The sequence below is a fragment of the Carassius gibelio genome, chromosome A10 (assembly GCF_023724105.1).
Source record: "Carassius gibelio isolate Cgi1373 ecotype wild population from Czech Republic chromosome A10, carGib1.2-hapl.c, whole genome shotgun sequence".
Classification (NCBI taxonomy): Eukaryota; Metazoa; Chordata; class Actinopteri; order Cypriniformes; family Cyprinidae; genus Carassius; species Carassius gibelio.
The window spans coordinates 17562554-17579069 of record NC_068380.1 but is presented as its reverse complement, the minus strand read 5'-3'; the positions used below and the strand labels follow the sequence as shown (position 1 = coordinate 17579069).

The 16516-nt window shown below is 38.3% G+C and overlaps 1 protein-coding gene across 3 annotated transcripts in view; it reads right to left on the bottom strand.

Moving 5' to 3' along the window:
• Positions 1-497: 497 nt before the first annotated feature.
• The window catches only part of LOC128021424 (SH2 domain-containing protein 3C-like), a 50644-nt gene continuing 34625 nt past the window's right edge, over positions 498-16516 (bottom strand). For all 3 annotated transcript variants that reach the window (XM_052608567.1, XM_052608568.1, XM_052608569.1), the window contains 9 exons: positions 12650-12778; positions 10335-10762; positions 9466-9566; positions 7808-8298; positions 6195-6310; positions 4823-4994; positions 4516-4627; positions 3280-3486; positions 498-3150 (listed from right to left, as the gene is read on the bottom strand). In XM_052608567.1, the coding sequence (XP_052464527.1) occupies positions 2975-3150; positions 3280-3486; positions 4516-4627; positions 4823-4994; positions 6195-6310; positions 7808-8298; positions 9466-9566; positions 10335-10762; positions 12650-12778 (1932 nt within the window). In that variant the 3' untranslated portion in view covers positions 498-2974. The remainder of the gene's footprint in view (positions 3151-3279; positions 3487-4515; positions 4628-4822; positions 4995-6194; positions 6311-7807; positions 8299-9465; positions 9567-10334; positions 10763-12649; positions 12779-16516) is intronic.

Sequence of the window (16516 nt, the reverse complement as noted above, 5' to 3'; positions counted from 1 at the left end):
GGGAATCTCTGTTAATTTTAATGCCAATTGTTCAAACGATAACATCAACTCTATTTCTTGAGAAAAAAGTGTATATATATATGAATATATAAAGATGATCTGTTTGTATTTAAGACTACAAATTAAGAAACAGACGGGTTTCAACCTGAGACAAGTAATTTCACCTTAACACTGTGAAGACATTTATCTTAAGTCAGGATGTAATAGACTTTCAAGGAATAATCATGTAAATAATGCTCAGGTTCTCTTAGACTTGTCATTTCGCATTCATAACACCTCAATATATCATCAGGAGTCATGGGTATGAATTTTGTGTGGGTTTTTTTTGACTCAAAGTCCTGGTACCTGCTGACTTGCACTTAATGAATCAACAGACCAGTGAAAATAATAGCTTGCAAATTGTAGGCATCTAAATTTTTGCAGACAGAAACAAAACATGATTATAACTAACCTAATATTTAGAGCAAAAAACAACAACAAACAAAAGCACCAAAACGCAAGCTTACTGTATTTTATTTTCTGAAAAAAGTGCAAAACATATGACATACCAGTATGTACAGCACATAATAAAAGGATGCAATCACGTGACCTCGTCCACCTCGTATATCATCAACCGTTTAGGGGTAACTATTTACAAAACGAAATAGTCACACATTTACCTTTACAGTAGAGAAACCAAACACAAGTTACAGTCCTAGACCAGCAGGCCTTAATAAAAAAAGTTCAAAAGGCTCAAAACTTGCTTCCATTTATTATTATTTTTAGCTTACTAAACAGAGCCCTCTGCTGGCTAAAAGTGAAATTGCATATGATCCACTTTTCATCCCATAATGCTCCCCTATTTGCGACAGATAGCATAATCTACTTTCAGATCTGCCTTTATTAAATTACCTGAAAAAATACCTTCAGAAAAATCCCTGGAAATGTGCATTTATAGACTGGGTGTGAAGTATAGCAGCCTGCATATGATACACAATAGATCGCGTTAGAACCAGATACCCACAACCTTTTCTGTTTATGGTACCCAGAAATAAGGGTAGAACATTTACACTGTTGATAGAGGTATATGTATGTGACTTTGGGTTTTGTTTGGCTGAATCTACCAGAATATGAAAACAGTATTATAGGTGTTTTTGAATTTAATGAAAATGTTGCTATTATTAGCTGAAATCTTTTGTTTTTCAGGAACCTGATGGAAATGTGAATGGTACTCGTAGAAAAAGTCACTACCAGGATGTCATCTCTTTCCTTCACAGATTTGTGCAATATGAGGTATAATTCATATATGTTGGATAAATGGATGATTTATGCATCAAAATAGGCAGTTTTAGTAAAACTCCTAATCTTAAATATGATCAATATGCATTAGCATAAATACTAACACAATGATCCTCCATATATTAGTTTGTGAATTATTGCCATAACACTACTTTTCAATGTTTGAATGAAAAATCAAATGTCTTTGTTGACTTGCAATAGATGATCTGGACACGGACTTGATCTGTAAAGTTTGGTTAGATGGGTCTCTTAAATAACGTAATACAAACTGACATTCATTGTGATCCAGTCTCATTGAGAATATACCTTATGTATCTAAAAGACAGCTAAACCTCATTGCCATGGCCATACTGACTAGCATGGCCTCTGTCATGAAAGATATTAAAGCGGTCATATCATGATTTTTCTCTGTAATGATTTAGTTTTTCACGTCCATTTCCACCCTCTTTCTGATGTTGGAATTAAATAGGCTGTTATTGTGACCCTGTGCCTTTAAGACTTTATGCAAATGCCCTTCTTGGTAGGCTATATGATATGAGAAACACATGAGCTGTGGGGTTGCTAATATAGATTGCGCTTCCCCATGTAACGGATTCATAAAACAATTTGAGCTGAAAATGAACTTGTTTCCAACACTGGGATCCTTTAGAAGGATCTGCAGAGTCAAAAACAGCACATTAAGTGGTTGGTTTAACTAGTTTCACTATTTTACTCTTATCATTAGCTCTTCTGGTGTTAACAGGATGAATGCACACCCGATATGTGATGTTGATGTGTAAAGTGGGTGGCCATATGCTAACAACCTTGAGTTTCAGATGCCAAAATTTAGTTTAAATAAATACTTTTTTTTTTTTTGCACTGATTTTTTCAATTCTGATAGTTATAATGAACTCTGTATTTGCAAATAAAGAAATTTAGTTCCTCATGATATGACCCCTTTAGACAAAAAATAATAAAAAAAACGGAATGAGAAAAAGAGAGGAAAGTAGGCTAAACAGTATGTCATCTCCAACACATTCGGACGCCAAAGCGCTCTGAGAAGCAATGCTGTCAGACCTGGAGAGAGTGTGAATGTGAGCATCTGTTAGACACTCATTAAAGATGAAGGCCCAATTCCTCACTTTCCATCACTAAAGCAATGACAATAGCGAAAAATCAAAAACTGAGAAGTGAACCTAAAAAACCAGCGTAAAAATAAAACTCTTTATCCAGCAGACATCTGTTTGAATTCATGATTTGGCAACTTACATTCAGACATCTGAAAAGTGAGTGTGTGTTCAGTCTATTCCAGCAATAAATCGAGACACGTCACTTCTGCAAGACATCTTTGCTTTTTATCGACATGAAAGCTGATGGAAACTAAATCGTGGATTCACATCAAACAGGATTCAGACCCTTTTGGGTCAAAGTCGACTTACACTTCATCACATTCTCTCTTTTTTAAAAACGAAGTTCCCTTGATCACCACTGAAGAAGATATTTTGGCTTTAGATTTTTATTTCATTCCACTGCAGCAGTCTGCGTTCTTCAGGAGGCACCATCATGCTCGCATAAAGCTTGTCCCCATTGTGCCTTGTTTTGCAGAGTGAGTCACTCATTGATATATTCTCCGGCTCCCCCAAAAAAAGCATGGTCTTTTCCAGGAGTAGGAGTGACAGGAAGGTCAGGGATCATACCATGTGTGGGTGCGGGGGTGCTATAATTCACTGTGTCGTACAGGAGGTTCTAGCTTGTGGGACAGAGCGGTGAGGACCTTGTCAAACTTCTCGTAGCGCTCGGCCTGGTTTCCTTCAGAGCCACGACTGCCCCATAAAAGCCTCATCTGAAACTCGGTACAGAAGATTTCCAGCACCTCCTTCCGCTCCTGGAAATCTGTGTGGAGACGGAGAAAGCCTGAATGTTATATATATCTTCATGCCTTTTAGGCTAGCATTAGTAACTGTGTCTAATATTAAATGCTTGGATTTTATATCTGAGTTGTAACACAGGTTGATAGTTTACCCTGTAGTTTGCTCTCGGTGTTGGTGCGATACAGTCCTCCGTGGTGAGCGATGGTCCGTGCTGCTTCCAGGTGACTCATGACCACGTCCACTCCTGACTCCACGCTCTCCCAGGACTCCAGCGCCTCTCCGGACGCCACACCGCGCTCCAGCAGCGACAGCACCGGCACCACGTGAGGGAAAGAGGTGTTCGAGAGCACACAGGTCTCTGGAAGATTCAGAAACAAATACAGTTATACATAAATAAACCTTAAAAAGAGTTCCAACTACTGGGGGACTTGTGATTTATATAATAGCCAGTGCCAAATTAAATAAAAGATTGAGGAGTAATATATAAAAGACAAATAATAAAATGAGTAAAATCCAAATATTCTATGTATTTTTATAAAAATCATTATATTTCTTTTTTTATTATCAATTATATTTATTTAAAAATATTATCAAAGGAAAATAATCCACAAGAACATGAATCCAAATACAGTAAAGTTAATAAATAAAACAATTAATCTTAATTGTAATTAATTAATTGTAATGACAGTAATTGTAATGAATATTATATCCATTAATATTAAGAATTAGTGGTTTACTGATATATATATATATATATTAATTATTATTTTTTCATGGTCTTAGAGAGCAGGGTGTATAAAACAAATATCATAAATAAATAAAAAAATATATACAGTACATTATCTAACACAATTTAATTTAAAAAACATGCAGAATTGCTGTAATTATATTGATTTAATTTTATTAAAAAAATATAACTAAAAATCTGTAAAAAAGAAAAGGATTTATGCTTTATCAACTTTTTGATTCTGCAATCCTATTGTAGTAGTTTGAGTGCACTGGGAATCATATTTTCTCATTTTACATACAGAAGACAATAACATACGACATGAATATGAAATAATGGCAAACTGGATATAACTTAGCATAGTGTGTGCACACAGGTGTTGGCTGGGTTCTTATCTCTATCAAAATAAAAGTCCCACTGCCGTCAATTAAATAGCTGCTTCTGAGACTATACCGATTATCGGCAAATACTGATAATTCAAAAATGCCAAAAATTGGCATTTGGATATATGTATCGGTTAAACCACTATTAAGAACAACACTATATTGTCCATGTGATTGTTTACAAGTTGCCAAGGAGTTGCTAATGCCACTAATATTAAAGGTTCTGTAGTGTAGAATATTAACAGTATTTCGTCATTAAAGAGGATTCTTGTTCTACCTTTCCCATCATTCATGGCCTTCAGGAATGGCTTAAGTTTCTTCTCATAGAGGATGGCGCCTTCTGTGTGTCTCTGTCGCAGTGTTATCCACGTCTGCTCCAGCCGTGAGATCTACACCAAACATCACAGAAGATATAGAAATATAGAACTGTATATCTGGAAAATGATCAGCGTTAGTTACAGACGACAGATAATACATCTAAATAATACTGTTCTGATATACAAAATTATGCATTACTGTTGTTTTTAAACTTGCTATTGAGCATTGGCACGTGTGGTTTGAGAGGACAGGTGTGTTCTTGTCACCTGCGGCAGCTCCAGCGCTCTCATGACCGCAGCGAAGCCGAACATGTTGCCCATGTTGCTCTTGAGTTCAGCAGCCAGCTGGATGGTTTTATGCAGGAGGGCGGCTCTCTCCTCGGTGCTGCCCGTACAACCCAACAAATCCACCGCCATCATTATAGACATTGTGTAAAACCTGTCGAACAAGACACAGCTGATCACTCAAATATATTCAATACTGCTAGCTGTATCTCTGTAACACGCATGATGGCTTGTTTGATACATGTATGTTTTTGGATTTAAATGAGCACTGCTGTGTTCATTTTCAACTTATGTAAAAAACAGTAATATTGCAAAATATTATTTACATAATACCACTGTTTCATATTTTTATTTATTTTAACATGTAATTTATTCCTGTGATGTAAAGCTGTATTTTCAGCATCATTCCTCCAGTCTTCAGTGTCACATGATCCTTCAGAAATGAGTCTAATAAGATGATTTACTGCTCAAGAAACAATAAATATTATTATTATCAATGTTGAAAACATTTGAGCTGCTTAATATGTTTATGGTAAATGTGTTTGGACAATTATAAATGTCTTTACTGACACTGTTGATATATTTATTGCATCCTTGCTTAAAGCTGCAGTAGGTAACTTTTGTAAAAATATATTAGTTACATATTTGTTAAACCTGTCATTATGTCCTGACAGTAGAATATGAGACAGATAATCTGTGAAAAAAATCAAGCTCCTCTGGCTCCTCCAAGTGCTCCTATTGCCATTTGCAGAAACTCCATCGCTCCCGGTAAGAAACAACCAATCAGAGCTGCGGTCCCTAACTTTGTTTGTGTTCAAAATGTAGAAAAATTTATATAATAAGCGAGTACACCCTGAATTTATTTTCCAAACCGTGTTTTTAGCTTGTCCTGAATTACTAGGGTGCACCTATAATAAGTGTTTATATTCAGACTATTTTAGATTGCTTCGGGGGTACCGCGGCGGAGTAACACAGTACCTTTGTGATTCTTCATAGACATAAACAGAGAGAAGTAGTTCCGGCTACAATGTTCTTCCGCAAGACGCAAGCAGTTCTGTTTATTAACCGCTAGAGCGTCAAAAGTTCCGTCAAAAGTATATATATATATGCTTAACAAAAAAATTAGTTATCATCTTTATTTTATTTTATTGTTTCTATTTTTATTGTATGGTTTTCTTCTGAATTGTTTCCATTATCTGTGATTCTGTGAATGCGCTGAAAGGGATAGTTGTGCTGGTTGGAACAGAGTTGACTGGACTTCACTGGCTGTTGATGTCTGTGTTACTCCCTTCACTTGAGAACGGCTGTGTCCTGATTATGATTTGTGTGTGTATGAGTGTAAGTGTCTCCTCACCTCTCCAGCAGATCCAGTCTCAGCTGGTGTCCATGTGGAAGAGTCAGCAGCTCCAGCCCCGAGCTCACTCCCATCATCCTCTGCATCTCCTTGGTAACGCCCAGTATCCTAGCAACCTGCAGATGGCCACACAGATACAAGAGCATTATATTCAGCCCCGCCCCTTTATTTCCATCCCAACATAATCACAGTCAGAACAGAAGACAGTTAATTACCCTTGAACTCATCACATGATGGAGAGAGTTTATTAACCCTGAAGGTGTAAATGTTAATGGAAGACAACACTGATGAAAGTCTGATATCAGTCAGCTTCACATGTGCCTTACGTGATGTCGTATCTGTTCGTCTGCCGCGGGCTTTACCGGGCAGTTTTACTGTTTGTGTACTTCTTTGGGAGTGTTTGGGAATGTAAATGTGTATGGGATCTGGTAATGTTGTCCCGGGTCATCTAAGAATAATTGATTCAATAATAAACAATAATTTGCAATATCAGTCAGGTATTGAAAAGCATATTATTTACTCACCCTGAAGTTGTCCCAAACCTTTATTGCTTGTGTTGAACACAAAAGAAGATATTGTGAAGTATATTGGTAACAAAACAGTTGATGGTAGCCATTGACTTACACACTTACTAAGTGAATGGCTACTGTCAACATTTTTTAAAATATCTTCTGAGTGAGTAAATGAGTTTTCATTTTTGGTGAACTATCCATTTTAAGGGGGCTAGACATTATATAGCAGAGATATATGGGCTTTAAGTTGAGTCTGGCCCAAAACAAAGACCACGTGACCAGACTTCAAGAAACTGATATGTACAGTTCTTACCGACTTATTAGATTTTGTAATAAATATAAAATATAATTTTCTATAATTAACAATAAGGCAGTATTTATTATTATTAGAATTATTATAAATTTTCATTTATTACAAATATGCATTCACCTAAAACCTATCCAACTAAAAGTATCTATATTAAAAACTGAACCTGGGCTATATGGTTAAAAATCTGTTTGTTTTTGACCCAAAGCAACTGAAAAATGTATCTAGAAATTAAGAAACCGTTAATTAATAAAAAATTATAAATAATATTTTTACTCAATTATACAAATTTTCATTTACTTAAAAAATACATTAACATTATATAAAAATAAAAACGTGTCTCACGTCAAATCATCTGTACAGTAGGTGTATTGTATAAAATTTAAATATAAATTTAGGAACTCTAAAAATTCCTGTAATGACCCAAACTTGCATCATTATGAAGCAACATTTTGGTCAATTCACTCTTATGTAACCCTGGAAAAGGTTAGATAATTATGATAAGGGTTTAAATGTGTATTTTGAGCTCTTTTTAAAATGATTATTCTAATGTTATTTTTCAATATTTCTGAACAGGATTTTTGCCTGATGTGTCACTTGTTCCCATTATTATGATTGGTTTCAGATGGAGTTGAACTGCAGTTTGTGGATTGATTGTTTTATTATGAACACTTAACAATAACCTTTGCTTTGTATAGAATTCCTAATAAGCAGTGAAGCAACACAGAAAAATGTCAATAGCTAAAACATTTGTTATATAGTGTAGTATATATATTATATAGTATTTTTTTTACCATGCAGTCTGCCTTGGTGATGTGCTTGGCGGCTGTTTTGGGATCCACCTCCGCCAGCAGCTCCTTCACCCTCTTCAACACACTCATCTCCAGAGGTTTATTCTCGGCTGGCAGAAGAGTGGACTGGTATTTTCCAGGTTTGAAGGAGGAGCTGGTCTCCACCAGGGGGAGCGTGAAGCCCTCCATCTCTTCTGGAGCTCCAGAGCCCGGGCTTTGGCCATCCTCCACCCTCAGCCTCTCGACGTAGCTCTTGCAGGGAGGAATGGGGGCTTGACCGGGTCTCAGCTCACAGTAGCTGCCGTCCTGCTCTGAACTTTCTGACGGGTAACTGTGGGCAGGCATGGAGTGGGAGCTGGGGGGCAAGTCTGAGCAGGTAAGGTTGTTATTGGAGGAGGATGGTGAAAGATGTGGATCACTGGAGCGCCGCATCACCGGAGAAGGCGGGATCACGGCGAGGACACGCCCACCTGAGCCATGTCTGTGGCGGGAGACTGGAGAAACAAACAAAATAACAGACTTTTACATGCCTCTCTGAAACGCTTGGTTTTGATTGGTCAGTAGCAACATTCGGAGTTCAATTATTCCCAGATAATGAGTGTCGTCAATAAAAATGACCGTTCAACAAGGTATTGGATTGGAGGCTTGCTCTTCTTTCGTGTCTATCGTAGGGGATGTGTTTTTTTTAAAAAAAGGAAGTTCTTTCAAACTGAGCTCAGTGATTTTAGAATTCTGTGCCATGCGTGAGACGCTGCAAAAGTGGGATGCAAAGACATTTTTGCAGTCCACTGTCCATGTTTTTCTATGTAAACATGTGCTAAATGGACATGTTTGACCATTTTTCTTTTGCAGCGGCACGGCATACTATAAAAGCAACTTGTCCATAGACCTTGGATTTTTCCATTTTGTCTCGCATTTGCGGTTAAAAACACAATGTCTGTGGAATGCAAGGTTAAGAGACATGTTTTTCAAAAGTTAAACATTTCAATAGTTCTGTCTGAATGGCCCTCAATAGTAGGCCTATGGTTATATTGTTGTAGTGTTGATCTCATTGTGCAGAAGGATTATTTTTGCTCACTAGATGGGGCTCTTCACACAGAATGCGTTTTTCTATTACTGCTACTTTTCCATGTAATCGTGCTAGATCGATGTGTTTGACCATTGTTTTTGCGTCTTGCGTCTTGCATCCTGCCAAGGACACAACGTTCTTAAACCATGGGATTTGTTTCCCATTTCACTGCTTGCAACTCTTGTTTTTTTTTTTTTCAAAGCAAAAATTTGTTCTGTGTGAATGGATCACTATAATATAATAAATAGGTAAGATTTTAAAATTTCTTCTCAAATCAATATTTCATGTCCCTGCTATTATGTTAGTGCTGATCATCTGTGTAACATGTGTAATAAGTACCTTAAATGTTTGAACTTGTCTGGTCATCTTGGCTTAAAGCTTGCCAAGAACGTATTTCTTCAAAGAAGTTAATAACATATTTCAAATCAAATCAGTAATTCACTTCATGTTGAGGTCCTGATCACCCTGTCTAGGATTAATTTGCGGTAACAACCACCCGGATGTATATTATCCTTTACTATTAGGGTGGGCTAACAGAATCAGTGGGTTTAAATATTCCGATAGATGCATGAGAATGTGTGTGTGGACTCACTGGAGCTGTAGGCAGGGGACAGCGGGCAGCGGTACTCTTGGATCTGATCCATGCTCATGGCGCAGTTCCTCATCGCATCCTTATGATGCACTGTAGAGGGGCTGGAGAAGACAAACATGCTATTAAATCCTTCATTATATATATCAAAACACATTTTACATGTCAAACCAATCAAGCATGGTGCACAACTTATAAGCCACAGCTACAAGATTTCTAAAAAAAAAACACATTCAGTGCTGCTAGAGATGACATGCACAGAAGCAGGTGAAGGGTTTCCATGTGGCCAAATCTGTGTGGAAAACAGGAGTGAGTGGGAGGGGGTCTGTGCCAGCTGTGAACACACACACACACACACACACACACCAGCTGCTGCCCTCCGCTGGTTTCACCTCCGGCTCGACTGTCTGAGGCTCATCTGGCTCTGTAGGCTGGGCCGCACTGCTAATACAAGACATCCTACATGAGCACATCACCCCTGCATCTCTGACCTGTTAATATGCCTGATCTCAGACCTGAGATACCTGAACATTTTCAAGATTAAGATATATGTATACAAAAAAAAAATAAAAATTGAGACTCTAAACAAATTGAATGCCTGGTGATCATTAAAAACTAAAATGAATATGGTCACAGAACATGTTATTTTGAGACCTCTTGTGGGCAATTAAAAAACAAAAATGACTACTGATACAAAATAAATAAATAAATCAAAACGAAACAAAATGTTATTTTGAGACTGATCCAGTTTAGCTCCTGGTGGTCACTAAAAAACATGAATATGGTCACAAAACAAAACAAGGCACTATGAGTTAGCTGCTTTATTATTTGAGAAGAAGAAGATGCTGATGATGCTGATGATGAAGGTCTACCTGTGAGGAATGATCTTCTCTGTCGTCAGTCCATCTGTCATAGTAACGCTTCTTCTCTTGATGTGCGCCCCCCTCGGGGTCGAAGGTGAATGTGCAGATCCCGGTCTCCCACCGGCCAAAGCAAACGTGGCCTCCAGGTACCTCAGAGGCAGCGTGCGGTTGACCGGACACTGCAGCTGAGCTCCGGTGCGTGGGCACACGGGTCGTCCCGTGCCAGCGTGGTGCCTGACCAGCGTGGGGACAGAGTCGAAGCTCTCATGCTCCAGCATGTACTGGATTTTGGTTTGCCCGCTTTTGACCAGGACTTTACTGATCCGAGAGTGGATGACTTCCTGCTGCCAGCGACACGTGAGGACATAGTCGCCCGCGGTCGACAGGGAGTCCCGTACGAGGAAGTCACCGCTACGCAGAACCAACGTTTCTGAGGCCTGTGTTCACACAAATAAAAGAAAAGGCATTATTAAAGGAAACGTTGCGAGCTGGACTCAAACCCACATTTCCCACATAAGCACCACAGCTCAACATGCTACTTTTTAGACACTTTCCCCCCAGAACATTCCAGTGGAAATGTGTTTTTTTTTTAAATAAACACATTTTTAAATGAAAATAAATAAATTAAAATTATTTTTCTTTGGTAATCAAAACTTTGATTTTTTTTAGATCACTGTTAGCAACTGAATCCATAGAATAACTTGCATACTTTACACAAGTTTTGATGAAATGCCACAGATGTTATTCTTTATGTACTACATGCCTCTGTTCCAGCAGATGGCACAACAGTACATTTGGTGAGGTCAGGAGTGCAGCATGGGGGCGTATCACCATGGCGACTAGCTATAGTTTTTAATAGAGGTGGCTGGAGTTTCTCTTTACTCCAGCTTGAGCAGGAATACATTATGCTAATGCCCAGATGGCTGCTCTCATAGTAGAGACAGCGTGGGCTGTAGTTTGACGGCTCTATGGTGCAAAAAAGGGCACAAACAGACTCTCTCACAAACACATGCTGACAGAAAAACCCAAACATGCCCAAAGCAACAAATATACAGTACACATCAAAACATTATGTATAGAATGCACATAGAAAAATACTGTAAAACTGCTAACGAAGGTTTTAATTCAAGAACTTCTCCAGTTACATGCACACTTGTTTGGACATCGTAGTGTGGACTTCCCTTTGACATCCATTGTTCTCAGTGTTGAGATGTGCAATCTTTTTGAAGTTAAAATACTTTCATCCATTACCACTTAATATGCAGAGACAACTGGAAGTCATTTGTAGGCGGTTTCCTGAGGAGTGAAACACTGGTACTTTCAAAACATTTCTCTATTTGTTTGAGAGAACAGTTTGAGATTTTGGGAAGTTATAGCCATAGATGGCAGAAAATTACTGAAAAACTAAATTCGAATTTGCAAATAAATATTATAAAAATTCAAATTATTTTCGAATTTAAAATGCATCATTTCAGTTAGGGTGAAGAAAAGCTTTTGGCTTCTCTTCTGAGGCAACAAGAGGGCGCATTGGGCATAATATTACTAATGCACGTTTATTCAAAGCATAAGAAAATATGACTGTGAAAAAAGTGCATAAAGTAATGTTTACAAACTAATTATAATTAAGTATCTTGAAGAACAACAGCGTCATTTGTGCATGCATAGTTTAATACAGAGAGGTGAAAGCCAATCACACAAAAAATCCCCTTAAGCTATACATTTGCAACTGTGAGAGGTGAGACATAAACTCACAATTAAAAAAAAAAAAATTCTAAATTCTGACTTTTTTCCCCCAGAATTGTGAGATATAAACTTACAACTTTAAAGAATTGCGGGATATAAACTTGCAGTTGTGAGAAATAAAATGGGAACCGCAATTCTGACTTTTTTCTTGAGATATAACCTCTCAATTTTAACATTTTGAAGTACAATTTAGATGAAAAAAAAGACTCAATTTTCTTACTGTTGCAAGTTTATATCTCACAATTCTGAATTTATAACATGTAATTGCGACTTTATATCATGCAATTCTGAGAAAAAAGCTCGGAATTATGAGAAAAGTTGCAAATACCTTTTTTTTTATTTTTATTTTTTTATTCAACGGCAGAAACAAGCTTCTATATTTTTTGTACACTGTTTTATTATTGTGGTATAATCAGTTTGGCACAAATCCAACTCCAAATCCAAAATTAACTTCCGAAATTAAATGTCGTTTTACATGACATTTTCTTTTCGTCTAAGTGCTAGAATAGGCTGCAAAGTGGACCAGACCCTATTGCGTTTAGTCAAAATTCTGGCTGTGTGAGACTGTACCACAAACACACCTCTCGTGGAATATGGCCATGGTACCAGCCGTGGCTCCTCATGTCACTGCTACTGAGTTTGAGCTCCTCCTCCAGCTCCTTCCTGAGTTTCTCCGGGGGTGACTCCAGGAGGTACTTCTCCTTGGAGAACTGCAAAAAAACACATAAAAACCAACAGATAAGTCACACCGCTCTACTTCATGAACACACAAATATATGATACAGTAAACTATTGATCACCCTGAGAAAAAAAACGAAACATTCTTGAACAACAATGGCAAGGTTTATTGCCTCACTCATCAAACTGACGTATCAATCCATACGAGATATGAAAAAGTAATTTGAGTCACACAGAGCTTCACTGCACATATTCTTCTGTATAATTTATGTAACATCTAACCATGTTGCTAAAGTCAAAGCATACAAATACACAATGCAGGAAGAGGCTTGCTCGTCTCACTCAAAGAACAGCGTTGTTTAGACAAAGGCACTCTGTGTCCAGTAGAAATAATGCATAATCTATGAGTGTGACAGCTCAAGGCGAAGGTCTCGACCCTCTGTGACACAGGAAAACTAATCCAAACACCGGCGGCATTGTAATGAAGTCAATAAAAAGACAACGGACAAAGCTTAGGGCACTAACAGGGCTCAAAGTCGGTGAAAATGGGAGATGTGGGATCAATTTTACAATCCTGGGTCACTCTAATGGTCTCTTCCTCTCTCTGTCTGTGGTAAACGGATTAGACATCTGCTTTTGCTTTCACTCTTTGACTGATTTTTACACATGGGAACAGGAAAAGATGCTAGATTTCCACTGTCATTTAACTGGTTGTGTGTGTGTGTGTGTGCGTGTGTGTGTAAAGTGTAGAAAGATAGTGAGGCAAGGTCAAGTGTAGGGAGTTATTGCTTTTGTCTCGGCCTCCAGGGGCTGAATCCACCACCTGGGCTTCACCAGACCTCTCCGTAATTTCATATAGACGTCTGTAATTGTCTTTTGCTGCTTGAAGATGGCCAAGAGGTACAATATTCTGGTGTCATATATTCTGGATTTGGGACCATAGAGAAAACCCAGTGTGTGAGCGATAACAGTGCTAGGCTGATATGAGTACTTCATATTGACTTATGAGAGGTGCCTCTCACAAGAGACAGATGACCCTTTTCCAGTTTTTGGAAATTCTCTCCTCCAACTTTATTAGAGTTTATTCAAGGAGTGAGTTTCACCTATACTGTGCTTCCGAGAGAACAGATGAGAAAAAATTAAGTGAGATGAGAAAAGCAGCAAGGCAAGACAAAATATAAAAAGAAGAGGTGAATCGGGATGAGAAGAGGAGATGAGAAGAGACATGATGAGAAATGACAGGACAAATAATTTGAAGTGAGACAAAATACGGCAAGAAATGTGAAAAAAATCTAGATGAATTGAGACAAGAAAAAGCTAAGATGAGACAAGACGACGTGAAGTGAGATGAGACGAGAGCGAGACAAAACGAGATGCAAAGATGTGAATTGAGACAGGAAAAGCTAAGATGAGACAAGACAACGTGAAGTGAGATGAGACGAGAGCAAGACTGAGACAAGAAAAGCTAAGATGAGATGATGTGAAGTGAGATGAGACGAGAGCGAGAGTGAGACAAGAAAAGCTAAGATGAGACGATGTAAAGTGAGATGAGACGAGAGCGAGACAAAACAAGATGCAAAGACATGAATTGAGACAAAAAAAGCTAAGATGAGACAAGACGACGTGAAATGAGATGAGACGAGAGCAAGACTGAGACAAGAAAAGCTAAGATGAGATGACGTGAAGTGAGATGAGATGAGAAAGAGATAAAATGAGATGCAAAGATGTGAACTGAGACAAGAAAAGCTAAGATGAGACAAGACGACTTGAAGTGAGATGAGACGAGAATGAGACAAAATGAGATGCAAAGATGTGAACTGAGACAAGAAAAGGAGAGAAGAGATGAAAAGCTAAGATGAGACAAGACGACGTGAAGTGAGATGAGACGAGAGCGAGACAAAACGACATGCAAAGATGTGAATTGAGACAAAAAAGCTAAGATGAGACAAGACGTGAAAGTGAGATGAGACGAGAGCAAGACTGAGACAAGAAAAGCTAAGATGAGACAAGACGACGTGAAGTGAGATGAGACGAGAGCAAGACTGAGACAAGAAAAGCTAAGATGAGATGACGTGAAGTGAGATGAGACGAGAAAGAGATAAAATGAGATGCAAAGATGTGAACTGAGACAAGAAAAGTTAAGATGAGACAAGACGACGTGAAGTGAGATGAGACGAGAGCGAGACAAAACGACATGCAAAGATGTGAATTGAGACAAGAAAAGGAGAGAAGAGACAAGATGAGAAGAGACGTGACAAGAAAAGACAGGAGATAAAGAAGTGAGGTGAGAAAAGTGGAAAGAAAAAAGACAAAGTGAGATGAGATGAGACAAAAGCAAGAGCACCAGAAGATCTGATAAAGGAAACAAGAGTTCAGAATAAGCCTTGGCAAGCATGCATTGGCAAGCTGCGTTCTGCTTTCGATCACTGATGTCTGAAGACTCCAGAGAGACACCTGGGCTGTTTCAAGTCCCCTTGCCCCACTTAGAGCTGCTCCTGGAGGGCTAAAATGTCTTTCTCACTGCCCTCTTTCTTCCACAGAGAAACCACTTCTGGCAGTCTAATGAGGCGCATGCTGGGGGAAATGACCTGACCTGACCACATGCACAAACACACACACACACACACACACACACACACACAAATGCACAGTGCAACCGCTACAGATGCACAAGGACAGAACGGATTTCAAGGTACAGAGGAGATAAAAGGAGAGATGGAAAGGGGGTGATAGGACCTATGCTGCACATACACCCCCAGCACTGAAGCTCTGGTTGTCATGGAAACTTCCTATTGTGTGAGTCAGCCTGGTGCCTTCATATGTCTCATGCACCACACACACACACACACACACACACACCTCAAGCATTTTACAAAGCAAGAGGCCAATGCATTGTGAAAAACAATTATACTTCCTGGAACATGACAGGGCACAGGCAGCAAAGAGACAGCACTGACACTAAACTTTTTGGGATATAAAATCTACATCTCTCAGTGAGTTTAGTGTAGTCTAATTGTTATGCAGTTGGAGACCTGAATGTCAATCCAATCAGATATGCTTTCCCACGTTTTCCAGAGGACAAATAAACCAGAAAGCATCAGAAAGCACAGACATAACCTTCAACAAAAGTCACCAAAAAGTAGAATTCAGTCCCCAACCAGTTCCCTCTGGACCTCAAATCATTTCTCACAGATTAATATTGTCATAAATATATTTTGTGTTCTCAAGTTTAAGAGAAATGGATTTCTGTTGGAAATAAAGTAGATACATAAGTATTTACCTATTATAAATGGCTACTTGGTAACAACTGCACATATTCACATTTCACCATGTTTACTAGACTAAGCAGCAGTTTGGAGACCACTTTGTCTATTTAGGATTTATTATTTTACATTTATACAAAGTACTATTGCTGGCAACTTGGATATGTACAATAATGCACACTGCTCATTTAATTTAATAGGCATTTAAGCCATATTTGCCAAGAAGGTTATGTAGAGACTGTCCCTCCCAAAACTTTAATTGAATATCTCTGAGCAAACTGTACTTGTGTCCTTCATACCTGTGCTTTTGTCAAATTAAAAATGGCATCTACTATGGAAGGTCTTGAGAAACAAAATACTTGTATTAAATAATTCCATTTGTACTACTATGAATACTCATGCTTGGAAATTTTAGACAAGGTTGACATGATAGCATCATGAGTTTTCAAACATTGTCTGCTAGTTTTTTTTTTTTTTTTTTGCATCGTGTGGGACACATTTTCCTGA